This window comes from Mobula birostris, chromosome 7 (assembly GCF_030028105.1).
Source record: "Mobula birostris isolate sMobBir1 chromosome 7, sMobBir1.hap1, whole genome shotgun sequence".
NCBI classification, from domain to species: domain Eukaryota; kingdom Metazoa; phylum Chordata; class Chondrichthyes; order Myliobatiformes; family Myliobatidae; genus Mobula; species Mobula birostris.
The window spans coordinates 8663392-8683726 of NC_092376.1; the positions used below are offsets into that span (position 1 = coordinate 8663392).

At 40.7% G+C, this 20335-nt stretch overlaps 1 protein-coding gene across 4 annotated transcripts in view; it reads left to right on the top strand.

The window, feature by feature from the left end:
• Nucleotides 1-20335, top strand: part of emsy (EMSY transcriptional repressor, BRCA2 interacting) — an 89072-nt gene that overhangs the window by 52483 nt on the left and 16254 nt on the right. For all 4 annotated transcript variants that reach the window (XM_072262592.1, XM_072262590.1, XM_072262591.1 and 1 more), the window contains 3 exons: nucleotides 3639-3800; nucleotides 8762-8917; nucleotides 16198-16364. In XM_072262592.1, coding sequence (XP_072118693.1) covers nucleotides 3639-3800; nucleotides 8762-8917; nucleotides 16198-16364 — 485 coding nt within the window. The remainder of the gene's footprint in view (nucleotides 1-3638; nucleotides 3801-8761; nucleotides 8918-16197; nucleotides 16365-20335) is intronic.

Sequence of the window (20335 nt, forward strand, 5' to 3'; positions counted from 1 at the left end):
CAAGTGCAACACCTGGTCCCACTGATTCTGCAGCCCTCACAATGACCTCCATGGCTAACACAAAAAGGATGGGTGAAATCGCACATCCCATTGGGATTCCAACGTCCAAGCTCTGCCACCTAGTTGTAAACTGCTGAGTGGAAAACCTCATCCGGAAATCGTTGTAGTACTGCATAACAAAGTTCCTCACCTTAGCAGGAATCCATAGGAATTCCATCGCAAACTCAATCAGGACATGGGGAACAGAACCATATGCATTTGCCAGATCAAGCCAAACTACAGCCAGATTTCTTCTCAACCTTTTTGACTCCTGGTTGGTATGCCATATCATACTAGAATGTTCAAGGCATCCTGGGGAGCCTGGTACTCCTGCCTTCTGCACAGATGTATTTACTAATCCATTCTCTATCACAAATAGAGAATGACAGATAAATTTGCAGTTTTTGTCCCCTTGCTGTGTAAATATTAGTCACTGTTTACATGTACAAATACAAATGCCTTTCAGGTCCTTTCTACAGTAAAAGCTGGATTAATTGTACCAGACAGTTAATGTGTTAGAAGAAATGCTGCATATTTGAGCAGCAAACAAAATTAAGCCTATTTTGGAAACTATAGAAAATGGATACTGGAACAAAGTGCTTTGATAGTTCCCTAAATTGTAGCTTTAATGTTGGTATATTAACCATCTTATAACCATTCTAGTTAGCCTCTCCCCGCTCCCCAACCCAACCCTCCTCTATCTATTGCTCTAGTCACTGCATTGTAAACACTTTAAACAATTTTTTATAATGCTAGTTTCATTGTAAATAAATGCTGGTATTTATGCACATTTAATCTGTACTTTAAACTCCAACTTTATATAATTCTTTATGAGTGAGAATGCTTTTTTTGTTCATGCGAACATACCTCAGCAAATTCCTAATACAAGTACAGTACTGTGCAAAATTCTTGGGCACATGTATATTGTTTGGGTGCCTTGGACTTTTACAGAATACTGTATTGTCAACGTGGAATGGAGAGGAAATTTGTAAATCTGAAGGGAGCTAAGGATATTGGGAATGGCGAGGGTGCAGCACTGCAGGATGGGTGTGTGTAGGTGGCAGAGAAGAAGTACCAGTGGGGGTGGGGGTGGCATGGGTGCTGAGCCATCCAGCTCCAAGACACCAGGCAAGGTAATTTGATTCCAAGCAATTGGTCTATTGATTATTACAGAATATCTCTCTAGTGCTTCCCGCTCCCTCCGCAATCCCTTTTCCCATCCATGATTCCCCTCTCCCTGCTGCTTCCCACACTAATACACAATAAGGACCCATAACAGAATTAGGTTTATCGTCACTCACATCTGTCATGTTTTTTTTTGGCAGCAGTACAGTGCAATACATGAAATTACTAAAGTATTGTGTAAAAGTCTTAGGCACACTTGCTATACATAAGACTTCTGCGCAGTACTGTATATGGTGAATAAAGTTGATCCTTGATCCTTATAGGAGAGCATAAAAACTACATTAACCTTGTTAGATGTCAAAGAGTAATCAGGAACCGGGTAAATACAAGGGGGTGAAAATACTTAATCATTTACGGTTAACATACAACATTATATCAGGGGTATCAGATCTGTTTCAAAATTTAGTTTCATTGAAGTTGATATTTGGAAGCAGAGAATAGGGTGCGGCTGTACCTAGTGTAAGGAAAGGACAATTTTTATCCTCATCTGTCACCATGAGACTGGAATACAAGGTAGTTCAGTCATGGGGGAGCTCAGCAAACCAGGCGGCATCTATGGAAAGGAATAAACACACAATGTTTCGGGTCGAGACCCTTCGTCAGGAGTTTCTCCAGCATTTTGCATGTGCTGCTCTAGATTTCCGGCATCTGCCGAATCTCTTGTGTTTAGTACAATTGCGGAAAGCCTTTGTTAGACTCCATGTGGACTACTGCATCACTTTAGCAACTTGAATGAGCAAAGGTGCATTGCTCTGGAATCAAATATAATATGTGTTCATCAATATAATACAACAGCATTCAAAGGATATTTAGGGGCACATTCCATAAACTTGCCATTTGTAGTCTTCAGGTTGAAAGATGGAATCATAATCTATCTGGTGTGTTTAAAATGTTATAATTGCTTGAAATATTAAGGAACTTTTTTGGCAGGAAGAAGTATTTGTGATCTTAAAACTGGAGTGGGGCCCTTTGGGAGTAAAATGAGGGACCATTTGTTAATTGTGTTAAGTGGAGTCGGGCTGTTTGTATGAATGGTGGATGTACAGAAGGGACGAGTTGGCATTCTCCAGTTTCTGTGCAGTGATCCATTATTGTCGCATTTTGCTTTGTGGGATGTTGATGTTTATCGGCAAGATTAATCCCAGAACTGACTGTCTTACTGTAACTTTTTTGGAGTGGTGGAGGAAGGAAAGCCATTAGATGTCAACTATGTTGGTGGGTGTGGAGACTTAGAATGGCGGTAGGAATGCTATATTTTCTTTTGTTAAAGTTATACTGTAAAATAAACAATTGGTAATTTTAATGTTTCACCTGTCTTGTTCTATGCAGTTAGTGTTGGTTAAAATGTTGCCCTTGAGCCAACACACGAACCACTGGAGTACCTCAGTGGGTCAGACAGCATCTATAGAGGGAAATGTCCATTTAAATCAACATTCTTCATTGAATTTTGATCTCCCTCTATAGATGATGCCTGACCTACTGAGTTCCTCCAGTGCTTTGTGAGTTGCTCGAGATTTCCAGCATCTTCAGTCTCTTGTGTACTCTTCTTAGAATCTGCTTTTACCTCAATCAGAATTAGGTTTAATATCACTGACTTACGTCCTGAAATATGTGGTTTTGTGGCAATAGTACAGTGCAATACATAAAAAATATAAATTACAATAGAAAATATATATTTAAATTGAATAAGTAGTGCAAAAACGGTGAGGTAGTATTCATAGGTTGGTTCATTGTTCGTTCAGAAATCTCACGGTAGAGGGGAAGAAGCTGTTTCTAAAATGTTGAGTGTGTTTTCAGGCTCCTCCATGATGGCAGTAATAAGAAGAGAGCATTTTTTTTTGGGTGATGGGGGGTTCTTAATGATGTTCTACCATTTAGATTACTGCAGTTCCACCTTGTCTCTCTGGATCAATTTATTGGACAGCTCTGTGCAGGTCTAGCAACTTTTGCAAAGTTACTTCAACACAGTGGGTAAATACAGAGATTTTTACTTCACTTAAGAGTGTTGATTCATGGAAAGAATATTGCTAACAAAGATGCTAGGTGCCTCAAACAATCTCTTGTTGCGCTAAAATGGTGAGCGATTTGGGCAATGTTTAATCATCCCGTTGGGTCAGCATCCACTCACTGACACTTTCCATCTGTATCAATGGAGGGGAATTATGAATTCACTAAGCTGTAGAGTGCTGAACATACCTCAAATGAGATCAGTTAACTAACCATAGCCTGCAATCTTCTGGTCTATATGAGTGAAATGTGCACCTGTTATCAAGTGGGCTTTAAAGGTTTGAAATGAGGGAGAAAACATTTGACAATCAGCTGTAGAATTAACCACATGGATTGTTGATTGCCTCGCAAAGCAAAAATTTAAATTGAGTTTCTGCCACTTTAATAAACTTTGAGTTCCTTTACAGACTCTCAGCAAGTGGTTCATGTCATTTCATCAAGAAATCAGGACTGGACAGAACATGAAGTTTCCATGGACACCAGCCCCACCATCATTTACCAGGATGTCTCTGGGGAATCGCAGTCAGCCACTTCCACTATTAAAGCACTGCTAGAGCTCCAACAGACAGGTTTGCATCTTGATATTAAATATTTTTACTGTTGTTTCTATTGATCTGTAAAGCTGAAGGAATTGGCACAATGATTGAAGACGGCTGGCAGTTTTGCTGACTCTCCCTGCAACAGTCCAGGTTTTAGCTTCTGCACCTGGAGAATGAAGTACACAGCATCATTCTATCACTGTGACAAACTACTTCAGATTTCCTGCTGTTGATCTTGGACTGCTGCAGTAGTTATCCTGTCCAGCTTGACTCTATATTACTCAACAGTTCATAGTTCCCAGGTCTCCATTATCGCCACTCCCCATTATTGAAACTTCCCATTTGTTTTTGTCATCTAATTTTAAAATCATGGATTGTATCTTAAAGAGCTGTACTGGTCCATACTTCTCTGATCATGAGGGTTGAACTTATGTTTATCTTTTCAGCCCTGTTTGACACTTGACAAAAGAATATAAATCTGTGGATTGTTGTATCTTGTTACTTCTTTCCTTTGCCCATTACTGTGTAAATTCCCAAGGAAAATTGCAGGTTAAGCAATATTTTCTTGGTGTTCTTCCACTTCCATTCTGAAGGTGTGGCATGCTGTACTTTGTTATCAGATCTTGGTTGCATTCGATTTCCCCTTGGTGCACATGTTAATGATTGAGAGAAATTGATTATTTCTCTGAGTCTGGACAGAGTTGTCCATAAATGTCACTATATTGACAGTTAACTGCAGTCAGGTACAATTGTAAACTAAAAAAAATGCATCTCTGTTCAGTGTGATGCACCAGAATTTCTTCACTCCACATATTGTTTTGCTTGAACATCATATAAACTAGGAGCAATGGTAGACTATTAAGCAATAATAGGAGAAGGTAGCAAAATAATAATGGCTACAGCTGGGGAGGTGAAGTAGGCTGTGGCTAATCTTATAGGGGAGGTGTGGGAAATAGGCATTTGTGACTCATTTATAATGAAAAATGTGTGGCACTGTGGCAAAGCTAGCAGAACTCTTGTCTCATGACCCCAGTGACCCAGATTTGATCCTGGCCTCTGGAATTTGTATGTCTCCCTTTGACTACATGGGATTCTTCTAGATGTTCTGGTTTCTCTCCACATCCCAAAGATGTGCTGTTTGCTAGGTCAGCTGGCTACTGTATATTGGTATGTAAGTGAGTGGTAAAGTGTAAGGAGCCTAGGCAGGAATGTGGGGGTGGGGGGGGGTGCAGAATAGATTATAGGGAAAAATAGTTGGCAAATACAAATGCTGATGCATGAAAATTAAAGCTTGTCACAGATTCCTTTGACAGAGTAAACAATATTCTCACAATTCACCTTAAATAATTCTAATGTGAAGCCTTTTATCATATCTTCTATTAACTTTCTCTAATTCAGTGAACGATGTTCCAGTGACAAGAGACATTGTTAGGAAATAAGGGGACCAGGTAGAGTTTCTTCCAAAGTTCTCAGTTGTTGGAGCTCTTATTCTTGAGGGATGGTTGAAACAATATCTTTGAATATTTTAAAGCAGATTTAGATGGTCTTGATGAGAAACATGGTAAAAGGTTACTGGCAATGAACGGAAAATGAAATGATCGTCAGATCAGACATTATCTTAATAAATGGTAAAGCATTTTTTGAGGGGCTGAATGATCTACTCCTAATTTATATGTTACCTCAGTTGTTTAAAGTTTCCTATACTTGGTGTCTTTGTGCCAAATCTCTGCTCTAAAATTTCAATGGCTTGTATGTCCCTTCCATAACATCTACACATTACCCTGAACTGCACCTTCATTCTGCCCACCAAAAAAGGCAGGATTTCCCAGTGGCTGCCCTTCTCAATGCAACTTTCCATGCCCATTCTGACATGTCTGACCATGGCTTCCTCTACTGCCATGATGAGGCCACGCTGGGGTTGGAGGAGCAACACCTCATATTCCATTTGGGTAGCTGTCAATCTGAAGGTACGAACATCAATTTCTCTAACTTCTAGTAATTTCTGCACCCTCCCCCCCCGCCTTTCCATTCCCCATTCTGGTTCCCCTGTCACCTGCCCATCACCTCCCTCTGGTGCCCCACCTCTTTCCCTTTCTCCCATGGTTCACTGTCTCTCCTATCAGATTCCTCCTCTTCAGCCCTTTACCTCTTCCACCTTTCACTTTCCAGCTTCTTACTTCATCCCCCTCCCCATCCATCCACGTTCCTTTCCCCTCAATTGGTCTCACCTATCACCTGCCAGCTTGTACTCTTTTCCCTCACCCCACCTTCTCACCCTTTTTTCCCAGAAGGGTTTGGGCCCTCAAAGTTGACTGTTTATGCCTCTCTCTATAAACGTCCCTAATATGCTGAGTTCATCCACCATTTTGTGTGTGTTATTCTGAGCTGTCCAGTGTACATGCAATATAATATACATTGCTGCCGCTTGGTCATATTGATCACTCTTATACTTCAGAATCAGAATCAGGTTTATTATCACCGGCATGTGACGTGAAATTTGTTAACTTTGCAGCAGCAATTCAATGCAATACATAATCTAGCAGAGAAAAAAATAATTAAAAAAAATATATAATAATAATAAACAAGTAAATCAATTGGGTATATTGAATAGGTTTTTAAAAAAAGTACAAAAACAGAAATAATGTATATTTTACAAAAAGTGAGGTAGTGTCCGAAGATTCAATGTTCATTTAGGAATTGTTGGCTGAGGGGAAGAAGCTGTTCCTGAATCACTGAGTGTGTGCCTTCAAGCTTCTGTACCTCCTACCTGATGGTAACGGTGAGAAAAGGGCATGCCTTGGGTGCTGGAGGTCCTTAATAACGGATGCTGCCTTTCTGAGACACCGCTCCCTAAAGATATCCTGGGTACTTTGTAGGCTAGTACCCAAGATGGAGCTGACTAGATTTACAACCTTCTGCAGCTTCTTTCGGTCTTGTACGGTAGCCGCTCCATACCAGACAGTGATGCAGCCTGTCAGAATGCTGTCCATGGTACAACTAAAGAAGTTTTTGAGTATATTTGTTGACATGCCAAATCTCTTCAAACTAATAAAGTATAGCTGCTGTCTTGCCTGTTTTAGAACATAAGAACATAAGAAATAGGAGCAGGAGTAGGGCATCCGGTCCATCGAGCCTGCCCCGCCATTCAATAAGATCATGGCTGATCTGTCCCTAAACTCAGCTCCATTTACCTGCCTTTTCCCCATAACCCTTAATTCCCTTACTATGTAAAAACCTATCTAACTGTTTCTTAAATATATTTAGTGGGGAAGCCTCAACTGCTTCCCTGGGCAGAGAATTCCACAGATTCACCACTCTGGGAAAAACAATTTTTCCTCATTTCCGTCCTAAATCTGCTCCCCTAAATCTTGAGGCAATGTCCCCTAGTTCTAGTCTCACCTACCAATGGAAACAACTTTCCTACTATCTTATCTATCCCTTTCAAAATTTTGTATGTTTCTATAAGATCCCCTCTCATTCTTCTGAACTCCAGAGAGTATAGTCCCTGGTGACTCAATCTCTCCTCGTAGGTTAACCCCTTCATCCCTGGAATCAACCTAGTGAACCTCCTCTGCACTGCCTCCAAAGCCATTATATCCTTCCTCAAGTATAGAGACCAGAAATGCACACAGTACTGTAGGTGCGGCCTCACCAGTACCCTGTATAGTTGCAGCATGACCTCCCTGCTCTTGAATTCAATCCCTCTAGCAATGAAGGCCAAAATTCCGTTTGCCTTCTTAATAGCCTGTTGTACCTGCAAGCCAACTTTTTGCGATTCATGCACAAGCACTCCCAAGTCCCTCTGCACAACAGCATGCTGCAATCTTTCACCATTTAAATAATAATCTGCTCTTCTTTTATTCCTTCCAAAGTGGATGATCTTGCATTTACCAACCTTGTATTCCATCTGCCAGACCTTGGCCCACTCACTTAACCTATCTATATCCCTCTGCAGACTCTCCACATCCTCTGTACAATTTACTTTTCCACTCAGTTTAGTATCATCAGCAAATTTTGCTACGCTACACACAGTCCCCTCTTCCAAATCATCAATGTAAATGGTAAACAGCTGTGGGCCCAGCACCAACCCCTCGGCACCCCACTCACCACTGACTGCCAACTGGAAAAACGCCCATTTATACCAACTCTCTGCCTTCTATCGATTAACCAATCCACTATCCACGCCAATACACTTCCTCCAACTCCATGTATCCGTATCTTATTTATAAGTCTCTTGTGCTTATCCTTATCGAAGGCCTTCTGGAAATCCAAGTATACAACATCCACCTATTCCCCTCTATCCACTGCACTCATTATGTCCTCAAAGAACTCCAGTAAGTTTGTCAAACAGGACCTGCCATTTCTGAATCCACGCTGCATCTGTCTAACGGAACCACTCCTTTCTAAATGTTTCGCTATTTGTTCTTTAATGACAGCTTCAAGCATTTTCCCCACCACAGACGTTAAGCTAACTGGCCTATAGTTGCCTGTCTTTTGCCTACATCCTTTTTTAAAAAAGTGACATGACATTTGCTATCTTCCAGTCAGCCGGGACCTGCCTAGAGTCTAGAGAGTTTTGATAAATGATTACCAACGTGTCTACTATAACCTCTGCCGGTTCCTTATAACTACATCAATATGTTGGGACCAGGTTAGATCGTCAGAGAGCTTGAAACCTAGGAACTTGAAGCTGCTCACTCTCTCCACTTGCAGAACATTGTGAACATATGAACTCTCATACATGTACAGCCCAGCAGGAATTGGTGTTAACAGTATCTAGTAATCCCTACCAATCATTGGTCTATGGTGATTAAGGTTATCTTGTAAGGTTCAAAGAATCGGCAAGAATTCCTGCTGGTGATTGTTACCCAAGTGACTCCAACTGAAGAGATTAGACAATTAGGCATGTTGCTTCCATGCTGTTTGTTTGAATTGGGCTTGATGAGAAATGGAGTTGGGTGACAGAATTTTTGTTTTGTTATTTGCTTTAGGAAAAGAAAAGCTGGAGTCTAAACCACGACAACCAACTATTGACCTCAGTCAGATGGCAGTCCCAATACAGATGACACAGGAGAAGAGGCAGTCTCCAGAAAGCCCAGCCATCACTGCTTTGGACTCGGAGCTGGCTTCTGAGTACTTCAGCTCTGGCAAGTGTTTACTGAAACTCGAGTTTGAAAAAACTGTCGTGGAATTTAAGCTAAGAGTTCAAGATATCATTATTTATTTGTCTGGCTTTTATAGAGGGACCACAGACCAAACAGAAGTACTCTCTTTCAGTCACTTTTGTAGCTTCTCACCAGAAGGTCACAACTTGAGTAGCTTAGAAACTTTGTAAGATGATGCAGTGCCAGTTTATAATGCAGCCGCAGTAGAGATTCAGAAAGCTCTTGCTGATCTAGTGTTAACCCACTTATGCTTCCTTTTGGTTCCTTTTGAGGGAGTGTGTCTAATAAAGCTTTGATGAAACATAAAACCCTTTTGTTAAGAAGAAGCCAGCCAGGGATTTCCTTTACTTGTCATCTGCCAAGAAGTTTGGGGCCGTACATCCTACACTCTGTAATCGAATTGGATTCAGGTGTGAAATCTTCAACAACACTAAATTCTTAAAATTACTAATAAATGCTTCAAGGTAAGCTGAGACCTTGTATATCAGCTTGTACCAATGATTTCATCAAGTTCAAGTTCATTGTCATTTAACTACATATATATACAATCAAACAAACAACATTCTTCCAGACCACAAAATATGTATCACACACAGCACATAAAACAAAATAGTACCATAAATAAGTTAATGCAATACAATTCATAATGGATGTAGAGTGCAGCACTGATAAACGGATCTCTGTCCTACTGACGAGACCTCGGTGGTAGCAAGGTATTCAATGGTCTCACAACCTGAGGGAAGAAGCTGTTACCCAGTCTGGCAGACCTAGGCCTGATGCTTCTGTACCTCCTTTCTGACAGTAGTGGGTCAAAGAGATTGTGGGATGGGTGGTAGGGATCCTCAACAATGCTTTGGACCTTTCGTCTGCAATGCTCCCAGTAAATGTCATAAATAGGGCAGAAGGGACATCCTGGTGATCCTCTAGGCCAGGGGTTCCTAACCTTTTTTATGCCATGGACCTGTAATATTAACCGAGGGGTCTGTGGACCCCTGGTTGAGAACCCCTGCCCTAGACAGTTTTTACTATCCTCTGTAGGGTCTTGTGGTCCGATGTCATGAGAACTACTGTTGGATGGAACGTGAGTGGAAAAAAGATTAAGTTGGCATTTGTTGAAAAATGACTCTAATTTCATTGATTTGGCACCATAGTCTGTGATGTTATTGTCAACTCACCTCCCTTGTCTGTCCTGAAATATTACAGCACTGCATCCTCTAGATTTTTACCAAAGGAGCATTCTTTATGAGCAATAATCAGACTGAATTCTTAACCCTTTATCTACTGGTGGCACACCGATTCAAAATATTTTTATTCTCGGCAATGATCATTAGCCTTAAGTTCTATGCAAAAGTACATTCTACACCATCCCAAGGTAAAAAAAAAATCCCAAACAGCTTGTTTGTTTCATCATCACAGAGTCATAGAACAGTACATAGAATCTGGTCACGCGGCCCATCTAGTCCATGCCAAACTGTTAATTTGCTTACTCCAGTCAACCTGCGCCCAGACCATAGTCCTCCATACCCCTCCCAACCATATACCTGTCCAAATTTCTCTTAAATGTTGAAATCAAACCCATGTCCACTACTTCCACTGGCAGCTCATTCCACGCACTCACCACCCTCTGAGTGAAGAAGTTCCCCTTCATGTTCCCCTTAAACATTTCACCTTTTGCCCATAACCTCTAGTTGTAGTCTCACCCAACCTCAGCGGACAAAGCCTGCTTGTGTTTACCCTATTGACACCCTATTGTCCAATAAAAATAAAAGCAAATTCAGTATCTTTCAATTAATCCCATTTTTGTTTATCCTACTGCCTCCAAACTTCTGTATCTGTCTGTAAACAACAGGAATTCTGCAGATGCTGGAAATACAAGCAACACACATAAAAGTTGCTGGTGAACGCAGCAGGCCAGGCGGCATCTCTAGGAAGAGGTGCAGTCGACGTTTCAGGCCGAGACCCTTCGTCAGGACTCACTCTTCCTTCAGTTAGTCCTGACGAAGGGTCTCGGCCTGAAACGTCGACTGCACCTCTTCCTAGAGATGCCGCCTGGCCTGCTGCGTTCACCAGCAACTTTTATTTTTGTATCTGTCTGTATGTACCTTCTCTTGGGAAAATGGTCTTTGGTGAGTAAACTTGGACAAATTGCTTACCATATTTTTTAATACTTCAATTAACTAAATCTTAATTCACATTGGCCAGGACTTGAAATGGACAGGCCATTATTTCAAAATGGTTTAGGAGAAGCACTGAGTGTAGGAAAAAGGGACCAGTGTTAGAGAAACACGCACGCACACAACAGCAAAAAAAACCTAATAGTAATAAATGGGTAAATAATGAAAACTCATGATTTGTAGAATCCTTGAGAGTGAACCCCTGGATTGTGGAATCAGTTCAGGTAAAAGTCTGAAGCAGATGAATGCCAAATGCATAAAAATGTAGGAAGCAAACAAGGAAGGATAGTTTTTATGATGGGATGATTTTTTTTAGCATATAACCTCAGGCATAATTTGGTATGAATCAAGCTATAGTATATCATTTTTCCAGTCACTTTGAGAAGTTACCAAATAGCAACATTAAATGTTTCTGATCTAGTTGTCAAAGATGAAATCAGGAAATTTTCTGTATGGGACAGGAAAATTGCTCCTCCAGCAAATGCAGAAATTCTAATGCGTTGGGATTATTAGTGTAATTCCTTTTGTGCATTGACTAGAATTTTAAGTTGGTAGGCAGAAGAAAATTGGCACACCATTCAACACACTTCATGTTGAACTTTCACTCGCTATCAACGGATGGTTATAATTTTTGTTGCACAGTCCTTTTGGCGCTGCCTGTTTTCATTAAACCAAGAAACTAGCAAACTATTTAAGATCAAAAATCAAACTCTGCAACGTTAAAATATTAGTTTTATTTGTCACAGGTACATCAAAACAATCAGTGAAATACATTGCTTTCGACGTAAAAGTGCCTCCCAATATACAGAAAATAAGAACTTGAAGGATCATATCTAATCTTTTTGTAATTGGGATTGGGATCCAAGACAATTTAGATCTCACCAGTAGAAACACTTTGAAAGTGAACTTTGTGCCTGCACTGATTTATTCACTTATAGACTAAAGAAAAATTAATAAGAAAGAAATGGAAAAACAATTTAATTAAGGGGTGGTTTCTTCAAAGTTCAAAGTAAATATATTATCAAAGTGCATATATATCACAGTACACAACCCTTACAGACATTCACAGTCAATACAAGAACACAGTAGAATCAAGGACAGACTGTCCAAACAAGACGGACAAACAATCACTATATAAAAGACGTCAAACTGTGCAAATACAAAAAGAAAAAAAAGTAATAATAATTATAAATAAGCAAGAAGTATCAAGAATATGAAATGAAGAGCCCTTGAAAGTACGTCCACAGGTTATGGGAATGGTTCAGTGGTGAGGCAGGTGAAGTTAAGTGAAGTGATCCTCTCTGGTTCAAGAGCCTGATGGTTGAGGGGTGATAAATGTTCTTGAACCTGGTGTTGTGGGTCCTGAAGCACCTGAACCTTCCTGAGGACAGCAGCAAGATGAGAGTATGACCTGGGTGTTGGGGAGGGCTTTAGACCATAAGACATAGGAGCAGAAATAGGCCGTTTGGCCCATCGAGTCTGCTCCACCATTCAATCATGGCTGATCCTTTCTTCCCCTCCTCAGCCCTTCTCCCTGTAACCTTTGACGCCATGTCCAATGAAAAACCTATCAAACTCTGCCTTAAATATACCCAATGACCTGGCTTCCACAGCTGCCTGCGTTAACAAATTTCACAAATTCACCACCCTCTGGCTAAAGAAATTTCTCCATATCTCTTTTTAAACTGGACGCCCCCCCACCTCCCCATTCTCAGGCTGTGCCCTTTGTCTTAGACTTCCCCATCATGGGAAACATCCTTTCCACATCTAATTTGTCTAGGCCTTTCAACATTTGAAAGGTTTCAGTGAGATCCTTCTTCATCCTTCTGCGTTCCAGTGAGTACAGACCCAGGGCCATCAAACGTCTCTCATATGATTTTATTCCTGGAATCATCCTTGTGAATCTCCTCTGAATCCTTTACAATGCCAACACATCTTTTATTGGATGAGCTCAAAACTGTTCACAGTACTCAAGGTGAGGCCACACCAGTGCCTTATAAAGCATCAGCATCACATCCCTGCTCTTGTACTCTAGACCTCTTGAAATAAATGCTAGCATTACATTTGCCTTCCTCACCACCAACTCAACCTGGAAGTTAACCTTTAGGCTGGTTTGCACAAGGACTCCTAAGTCCCTTTGCATCCCAGATTATTAGATTTTCTTCCCATTTAGAAAATTGTCTGCACATTTATTTCTACTAACATAGTGCATGACTATGCATTTTCCAAAATAGCGTTTCATTGCCACTTTCTTGCCCATTCTCTTAATCCAGCTAAGTCCTTTTGCATCCGACCTGTTTCCTCAACACTTCCTGCCCCTCCACGAATCATTGTATTATCTGTAAACTTGGCAACAAAGCCATCTATTCCATTATTTAAATCATTTATATATAGCATAAAAAGAAGCAGTCCCAACACCAACCCCTGTGGAACACCACTAGTCACTGGCAGCCAACCAGAAAAGGATCCTTTTATTCCCACTTGCTGCTTCCTACCAATCAGCCAATGCTCTAACCATGTTAGTAACTTTCCTGTAATACCATGGGCTGTTACCTTGGTAAGCAGTCTTATGTGTAGCACCTTGTCAGAGGCCTTCTGAAAGTCCAAATATACAGCATCCACTGCATCCTCTTTATCTATCCTACTTGTAATCTCCTCAAAGAATTCCAATAGGTTCCTCAGGCAGGATTTTCACTGAATGGAACCATTCTGACTTTATACTATCTTGTCCTGTGTCACCAAGTACTCCATCACCTCATCCTTAACAATTGACTCGGACATCTTCCCAGCCACTGAGGTCAGGCTAACTGGTCTATAACTTCCTTTCTGCTGCCTTCCTCCTTTCTTAAAGAGTGGAGTGACATTTGCAATTTTCCAGTCCTCTGACACCGTGCCAGAGTCCAGTGATTTTTGAGAGATCATTTCTAATGCCACCACAATCTGTAACACTACCTCTTTCAGAATCCTAGGGCGCAGTTCGCCTGGTCTGGGTAACTTGTGTACCTTTAGGTCTTTCAGCTTTTTGAGCACCTTCTCTCTTGTAATAGTAACTACACCCACTTCTCTTCCTTCACACACTACAACGTCAGGGGTACTGCTGGTGTCTTCCACAGTGAAGGCTGATGCAAAATACTTATTTAGTTCATCAACCAACTCCTTGTTCCCTGTTATTATTTCTCCTGCCTCATTTTCTAGTGGTCCTGTATCCAAGAACTCCACCATTACTTCATTATTTCCTGTCATTCAAATTATATACAGCCTAGCATCACCTTATGGACATAGAGTCAATCTGTTTATATAAGCTATATTAAGAATTGATATTTATTGCTTTTGTAATTATTATTGTGTTCTTTATCTTTCGTGCTTTACTTGTGCTGCACTGGATCCTGAATAACAATTATTTCAGTTCTCCTTTACACTTGTGTACATGACTACTCCACTCCTTAAGAAAGGAGGAAGGCAGCAGAAAGGAAATTATAGACCAGTTATTACTATTACTACTACTACTACTACTACGTCGACTCAGGCCTAGGGGGCCGGCGTCGGGCAAATGTGTACATGAAATGACATTAAACATTTTTGAATGAAGAATCCATACATGGTCAGTGAGCTGCTGCATTATTTCCACCCTCCATTAGATCAGTCCATGTAGATCTAGGTCTTTGGTTCCTTTGTAACTCTTTCAGATAAAGGGTTAGATGAAAGGTGTTCTCTCTGAAATATTAATTTCTTTTCCCTTCTTCCATATGTTATATACCTGCTGAGATTTTCCAGAATTGTTTTCTTAGTCCTTTTGGAAATTTTAATGGGTGTTTGGTTTTTTAATTAGATGTCATCATTACCATATGAGTTTCCTTTGGGTGCTTCAGTTGCCTCCCATGTACCATAAAACCGTAAGACATAGGAGCAGAATTAAACCATTCAGCTCATCAAGTCTGCTCCACCATTTGATCGTGCCTGATATATTTTCCCCCTCAACCTCATTCTTCTGGCTTCTCATAACCTTTGATGCTCTTACTAATCAAGAACGTATCACACTCTTCTTTAAATATACTCAATGACTTGGTCTCCATTGCTGTCTGTAGCAATGAATTCCACAGATTCACCACCCTCTTGGTAATGAAATTCCTTCTCATCGCTGTTTTAAAGAAATGTTCCCCTCTATCCTGAGGCTGAGCCCTCTGGTCTTAGACTCTCCCACTGTTGGACAGAGTGCTAACTTGTTCCAAGTTTCAACGATGTTCTCAAGAGCCCACACTGATGGATTAGAGTTAGTAAACTGTAAGAAAGTTACGTTAGCACTGGAAGCATGGTGACACTTGGAGGCTGCTCCCAGCACATATTCAGGTTGTGTTGGTCATTGATACAAACTATACATTTTCACTATATGTTTTGATTTTTCAATATACTTGTGACAAATAAAGCTAAACTAGATCTATACATCTCAAATCATGTCAGTGTGCAGTGATGCTTTTTTTGAATAATGAAGGAGAGCCATATTGATAGCCCTTTGTATATTCTACGTTAGCACTTGGCAAAAATTGTAGAGACAAATACCATGTCACAGCTTCACAACTTTAATAGCAAGATCACCCAGTTAGAAAATGTACCAGATGTGGTTTCCTGGGAGAATGTTCCTGCTAGCACTAAGTGTGAGGAGGATTGCATGAAGCAAAAAGTTTACACTTGGATTAATAACTAGACATTTCAGTTTTACTACTTTCACTTTATTTTTGTATTTGCACAGTTCATCTTCTTTTGCACATTGGTTATTTGTCAGTCTTTGTTTAGAGTTCAAAATAAATTTATTATCAAAGTACATATATGTCACTATATACTATCTTAAGATTAATTTTCTTGCATTCATAGTAGCACAAAAATACAATGGAGTCAGTGAAAAACTAAAGACGAATGACTCACTAAGTAGTATATGGTGACATACGTACTTAGATAAATTTTCTTTGAAATTCTTGAACTTTTTTCCCCCACTTCCTGTTTGTCTGTACATTGGTGCAGTTTTCAGAATCATATTGTTGGCTTCTTTTTATTACTGGTTCTGTTATTGACTTTCCATTCTTTACATCATAGGTAAATGCATCAAGCCTGTAGTCTCCAGTTCAGGCGCTGGTTCTGGTGAAGTGGGACTAACATCACTAATATCAAGTGGTCAACAGCAACAGACAGCGCAGCATTCCACAGGGGTGAAATCAGTCCCAGTATCCTCTGCGATTGCTGTCACACACATTCTTCAGCAGGTAATTACTCGTCGCAGATGCTGTGTCCAACCTGTCAGCAAATTGTGCTGCTGGTGGTGTTTTTTAAATTACCTATGCAGTGTTTTGATGGCCCTGGGCCTATACTTGCTGGAATTTAGAAGAATGAGGGGGGATCTCACTGAAACCTATGAAATATAGAAAGGCCTAGTTAGAATGGATATAGAGAGGATATTTCTAATCATGGTGGAGGCTAAGACCAGAGGAACAGCCTCAGGATAGAGGGATGTTCCTTTAGAACAGATGAGGAAGAATTTCATTAGCCAGAGGGTGGTGAATCTGTGGAATTCATTGCCACGGACAGCTGTGAAGGCCAAGTTATTGGGTATATTTAAAGTGAAGGATGATAGGTTCTTAATTGACAAAGGCTACAGGGAGAAGACAGAAGAATGAGGTTGAAAGTGGAGTGGTGGAGCTGAGCTGAATCAATAGGCCGAATGGCCTAATTCTGCCCATATGTCATGGTTTCTGATAAGCTGATAACCTGGGTTCCTGTGATATACTGGAACTTGCTGCTGTGAATTTTGGAAGTGCTCACTTTTCCCATTCCTTGCATCAAGTTACCACTGGAATTACTTATTGCTCTCACAGGAGGAGCAGAGCTGTCAGTAAACTGCTGGTCAGCTGGATCATTGGCGGAGTTTTTATTCCACTCTGGTTCTGAGATGGCTAGTGAGGCTAATATGAGAACTGCAGATTCTTCCACTGATAGATCACAAGGGGTGTGATGGGAGCAGGTGGGTGGGTAGTATTATTCCTACTGCTGTTTACTTAGATCCAGATGCCCTCCCCAATTCACAGCCTTATCATTCATAATGCCACCCTGAATCCTGCACGCATATTTGAGTGGTCATGGGATAGACATTGCCAGGAGTCATTAGTGATGTTTTACTGTTCCTTGGAAGTTTTGATCTATCTGCCTTGTAATCTCTCATGATACAACTTGCAATTGTGTGTCTGATGAAGGATCTTGGCCCGAAATGCTGACTATTTATTCCTCTCCATAAATGCCGCCTGATCTACTGAGTTTTTCCAGCATTTTGTGTTTGTTCCTCTGGATTTCCAGCAGCTGTAGGATCTCTTGTGTTTTTAAATGACGTGTGTATTTTGGGAGTCTGGTGTCAGGCATGTGAGCAATACGATCATTAAGAAGGTAAAGATGCAATACCAATAATAGCCAATAATATTAAAGCGGATACCAAAAGTTTCTTCAGATACCTAAAGTGTAAAAGACAGGTGAGAGTGGATATCAGACCACTGGAAAATGATATGCAATGGGTGGGAAAGATTTAGAACAAATGGGACTAGTTTAGGTGGATATCTTGATAGACATGGACAGTTGGGCTGAAGAGCCTGTTTCTTGTTGACTTCGTGAATCTTTGAATTGTCACTGTGGTATGCTGGGCGACAGGTATGCCTGTGTATCATTTTCAATACCCAACTCACTGAATGTTTATGCAATGCATAAAGCAGGGATTTTGCCAGACATGTAGGGTCATTACACACTCAGTGGCCATTTTATTAGATACACCTGTACACCTTGTTCATGCAAATATCTGATCAGTCAATCATGTGGCAGCTATTCAATGCATAAAGCATGTAGACATGGTCAAGAGGTTCAGTTGTTCTTAAGACCAAACATCAGAATGGGGGAAGAAATTGAAGCACACTAGATGCTTTTTTTGTTTTTCACTACATTCTCTGTAAACGTGTGAAAATCCCGCAAGTTTATCAGTTTCTGAGATACTCAACCCAACCCCTCTGGTACCTTCATTCATTTCTCGGTCAAAGTGTAATGGACTGGAATAAGAAGAAACTTGATTTATATTGTACCAGATGTTGGTTTCGGATATAAACCAAATGCAGCCATTGTGAAAATAGTAAGGTGTTCAAAACAACAAGGATATAGGATCAACTTTATTCACCATATATGTTTACAAGTATTAGGAATTTACTGTGGTATGTTAGCACAGGATGCAACAACATTGAACAATTATCAGAATAAAGAATTATTTAAAAAAAATAATGTTTCAGGTTAAAATGCAAATATGGAATAAAATGTGCGCAAATACATAAGGGAGCATTTGGAAGGCCAAGACCCTTCAATCCTTTTAAAGGGTTTCGACCTGTAATGTCACCTGTTTATTCATTTCCATAGATGTCTGACCTGCTGAGTTCCTTCAGCATTTTCTGTGTGGAGTCCTGATGAAGGGGCTCAGCCGGAAACGTCAACTGTTTATTCCTCTCCATAGGTGTTGCCTGACCTGCTGAGTTCTTTCAGCATTTTTGTGTGCGTAGCGTTTGGAAAAGGCAGTTTGCTTTTGTCCCGAACACACAGAAGTCCTGCACTGATGGTAGCCTGCAGCCAGTGACCTTTTCAGCTGACTTGATAGTACACTGTAGTTTTTGTATATTATAAGAGGATACTATACCAGACCAGATAGTAATGGCTGATGTGAGGATGCTCTCTATGTTGGCAGTGTAGAATGGCACTAGTATCTTCTGGAGGACAAGAATGACCAGTGAACCTGTTAGCAGAATTGCTCTCTGATTTGCTCCATTTCACATGTTTTTATATGTAAACTTTGATAACCAGGTCTCAAGCAACATCATTTAGTGACCACTTAAAGACACGAAAGGCTGTTCACGTGGCAAATCTTCCAGCTTTGTGGCTCCAACAGAACAAAGTCTACCTTCCAACCCGGTGCAGACTAGATAGTAATTGAAGCAAAAATTACAAGTGAATGCCCAATTTCTCTGGCCATTCTGTTTACAGATTTCAAATAGTCATGGCTATTTCTGAAATTAAATTTGTTTATTTGCACCAGATGAAAGGATCATGGAAGTTAAATATCTAATATCATTTGATGTAGGAATTCTGCCATATCTACTAGTCCAGTCTAGCCTTTGGTATCTGCTTTTTGTTTGGCTTTTAGCGCCTGCCTTTAAGACTGTAAGTCATAGGAGCAAAATTGGGCCATTTGGCATATTCCATCATGGCTGATTTGTTATCCCTCCTCTCAATCCCGTTCTTCTCCCTGTGTCCTTTGATGCCCAGACTAATCAAGAAACTACTTGCCCCCGCTTTAAGTATACTTATTGATTTAGCCTCCCCAGCTGTCTGTGGCAATGAATTTCACATATTTACTACCCTCTGGCTGAAGAAATTTCTCCTCCTCTCTGTTCTAAAGGGATATCCTTGTATTCTGCGGCTGTGTCCTGTGTTCCTAGACACCCCCACTATAGAAAACATCCTCTCCACGTCCACTTTTTGAAGGCCTTTCAATATTTGATAGGTTTCAATGAGAACCCCCCCCTCATTTTTCTGAACTCCAGCAAATACAGGCTTTAAAACACTTTATACCCTAACAACTTCAGTCTGCACCATATTACAACAATTTCCTATCTTCTTTCTGATATTCCCCACGCCCCAGCCAAACACCCTTGTTTCTCACTTTCCCATTTCTAATGAAGGACACTTGAACTGAACCATCACCTATTTCTCTCCTCACTGATGCTGCTGGGTGCTTCAGTCATTTACGTTGTGTGCTGACAGTTCTCTGCAAAGGTCTGTTCGTTCCATTATAAAGTGGTTTATATGGATTATAAATATGGAAAACCTAACTCTTTTAGTTTGACTACTAATGCGCATCATTTTTCTGTTGATTGTTCCCAAAGTGACCATGTGGCGATGTCTCAAGATGGTGACATCCATTCTGAAGTACCTTCACCATCGGTACTGCCCTTTCATTACTACCTGTAGCGAAACGTCTCTACCAAAGGAGATGTAAGGCGCTCCTTCCCTCCGTTAGCCTGTAGATCATCTTTGGGCAAGGTGTAGCACCTGCTTACACCCCCTCCCACCTCCGATCAGGGTCATGTGAAGCCATGGGAGCAGGTGGTGGATGGTCATATGAGCAGCTGATGCATATCACAAGTCCTGGCTATGCAAA